Genomic DNA, 3183 nt, shown 5'->3' with positions numbered 1-3183 from the left:
AATTATTTATAAAAAGTGGGTATAATCAATTAATAATATTACAATATTTAGTATATATCTTATTTAAAATTAAGAAAGTATCATTTAATGTATAAATATTTAAATTAATTATTTAATAATAGCTAAACGAGGTATATTAAAATAATGCAAATTTAAAAAATATAACCAAATTTTTTTTAAAGCATGTATTTAATATAAATAATATAATAATTAAAAATTTAAATATTTTCTCTTATTTAGAATCATAATAGAGTATTTATTAATTATATGTTAATTATTTATAATTGCTAAAATAGGCATTAGAAATGTATAATTATTACATTTAGACAAAATAAAAGATAGAATAATTATGAAACAAATAAAAAATAATTCTATTTATTTAAACAAATTACAATTGTTAGTAACATATATTATTTAAAATAAAGATTTATATTAGAAAGTATATTATTAATAATAATTCAATCAAATTATAAAATTTTTAATTATTTATTTAATAAAATAAAAAAAAAAATTGATTTCAAGTATAAATATATTTTAATAAAAAATTGTTAATTAATAAATATATGAATATATATATATTTTATTTAAATATATATAAAATTTTAGTAATTTTTTTATTAATATTAATTTATTTGTATAATAAATATATTTTAAAAATAATATTTTTTTCATATTTTATTTCCATTTATTTATAATTAGAAAATATATTTATTTATTTTATTTTTTAATAAAAAAATATAGATATTAATAATTTAAATTAAAATATTTTTTTTTTTTATAAATCTTTAACTTTTTTACAATTAAAAAAAGTTTAAATTACTTAAATATATACTTAATGAAAAACTCAAAAACAACTTTTATAATAAATGTTTTTTTACATTTCTTTTTATTTAGACTTAATATAAATAAGCTAATTTTATTATAAAATAAATTTATTAATATTCATTTAATTTAATTCAAAAGATTTTTAAAATACTTCAGAAATATTTTTACTTAAATAAGAACTAGTCTAAATAAATTTAATATTTTAACTGTATTATTGCATAATTTATTCCAAAACATTAATACTACTATTTATATTTTAATGATCTAAATCGATTTTAGTTCCTATAATTAAAATAGGAATATTATATTTATATACAGTAGAAATAACATTCTCATATTCATCCTAATTCTCTTTTAACGTTAAGTCAATAACATAATAAAATAAAGATTAACTATCTGTATATATAGCAATATCAGTATATTTGTTTATTTTATAAATAATTAAATCAACAATATTTTCATTGTTTAGGTATACATTTTGTATATGAATTATATCATTATAAAAATATTAAATGTTTTTTTATTATCATAAACATATTTTCCTATTATACTTTGTTTGCCACTTTTAGGTTTTCCATACATACATATTTTAATCTATTTTTTAATTTCCATTTTTTAAATAAATCTTTTTATTTTTTAATTATATTATAAAAAAAATGATATTTCTTTAAAAAATTTATTAAAAAGAAAAATAATATTAATTTTTAAGAGATTTTTATTTTTTCTGTATTTTTTAAAAATTCAATAATAAAAAAGGCCATAATCTAATTTTTCTCATATTTTTTTAGTGATTGAAATTTGTATTTAAAAAAATTAAAGAAATAATATAAAAAATAATAATGCTAAAAAGTAATATATATTTTTGAACTTTGTATTATAATATCTTTTTTTATTAAAATATAAATTAATATATATTTATTTTTAATCTTTTTTTAGATTTATATTTTCTTAATATTTTTTTTTTTTAAATAATGAATCAAAAATAAAGTTTTTAAAATAATGAATCAAAAATAAAGTCATTTTAAATCCAAAATAATATTTTTAAAATATGATTTCCCTTCAATTCTATCTGCTAATATTACTTTTCCTATACTCATAGCTTTCTAAAAAATAAAAATAAATATTAACATTATTACAAAATCACTATTAAAAATATACATTTAATTTAATTCTTGTAACTTAAACTGATAGTTTTAAATTTTTAGCTAATTATTCAGCTGTAACTCCTATTTCATAACTAATATATTTTCCTATATTATTTTAAAAATCTTCATTTTCATTATATGTGGCTTTATTTTATTTTAAAAAATAAATAAAATTTTTATATAAAATTACTTGATTCAATGACTTTGATTCCATCATATTCATTAACTTTTGCATTAAATCCTAATTATTAAAATTTTTGACAAGCCTATAAGACTTCCCCAGCACTTAATAAACATGTAGACCTTTTTTTATTAATGAAATAGTATATATCTAAAAGACTTATAATTTATCCTAATTTAGGGAATAAATCAACACACATTTTATATATTTATTTTGCTAAATCATCTATATAACTATTTCCTGATTCTTCTCTATTTTTTTGTTATTAAATAAATAAATGTATGCATTTAAATTATAATTACTTTGAAATTATTTAATAATATCCTAGATCATTTAATATATTATCAGCCTCTGATATTTCTCTCGTTTTATCATAAGAGTTTATATTTTTTTTTAAATATTCGCTTATTTCTCTCAATTCTTTTGCATTTTAAAATAAACTTTATAAATCTCCTTTTTAAAAAGTGTTATTTAATACACTTTTTTATTAAATTTATTTATTTTCTTCTTATTTAACCCATTAATCTTAACAATTATTTATATATAATTTTTTAAAAATTTAAAATACTCATCCCAGTATAAACATTTCCAGCTAAAACTTTATCTATTTAATTTGTAAATTATTTTACAGAAGGATCTTATCTATTTTAAAGAAATTAATTTAATTATATTTTATGTTTAAATATACTTCCATTATTTTCTATTTAAAGCACCCCTAAGTTATGCTATTGCATCAGTTAAGCCATTTTAAAATCTAAATTCTATTTTTGTTTAATTATAATATTTAACTTTAAACGCAACTAATTTTTTAAACATTATAATTCCTTCCCACTTTAATATTTATTTTCAATATTTTATTAATTTTATTAAATATATAATATACTATTTCTTTATGTTCTATTAAATTTTCTAACAATATTATAAATGCCAAATTCTTATTTATATTTGATTTTGCTAATAATTTATGTGTAGTTATTTAAAGATCTAAATCAGTAACTTAAATTTATGCTTTTCTATTTAATTTAAATATAT

At 14.0% G+C, this 3183-nt stretch overlaps 1 protein-coding gene across 1 annotated transcript, besides 2 other annotated features; it reads right to left on the bottom strand. All coding sequences in view use genetic code 6, as the record gives it.

The window, feature by feature from the left end:
• Positions 1–1785: 1785 nt before the first annotated feature.
• Positions 1786–1852: a microsatellite.
• Positions 1792–1839: a microsatellite.
• Positions 1842–3183, bottom strand: IMG5_164020 (vacuolar sorting protein, putative; the record flags this gene model as incomplete). Its single annotated transcript, XM_004030245.1, has 7 exons — positions 3035–3183; positions 2840–2982; positions 2720–2793; positions 2454–2604; positions 2161–2273; positions 1984–2114; positions 1842–1928 (listed from the first exon to the last, which is right to left on the bottom strand). The coding sequence occupies exons 2-7, from the start codon at positions 2965–2967 to the stop codon at positions 1842–1844; spliced, it is 684 nt and encodes a 227-aa protein (XP_004030293.1). The 5' UTR covers positions 2968–2982; positions 3035–3183.

Source organism: Ichthyophthirius multifiliis (genome assembly GCF_000220395.1).
Source record: "Ichthyophthirius multifiliis unplaced genomic scaffold scaff_1120509251229, whole genome shotgun sequence".
Classification (NCBI taxonomy): Eukaryota; Ciliophora; class Oligohymenophorea; order Hymenostomatida; genus Ichthyophthirius; species Ichthyophthirius multifiliis.
This window is presented reverse-complemented; position numbering and strand designations above follow the sequence as displayed.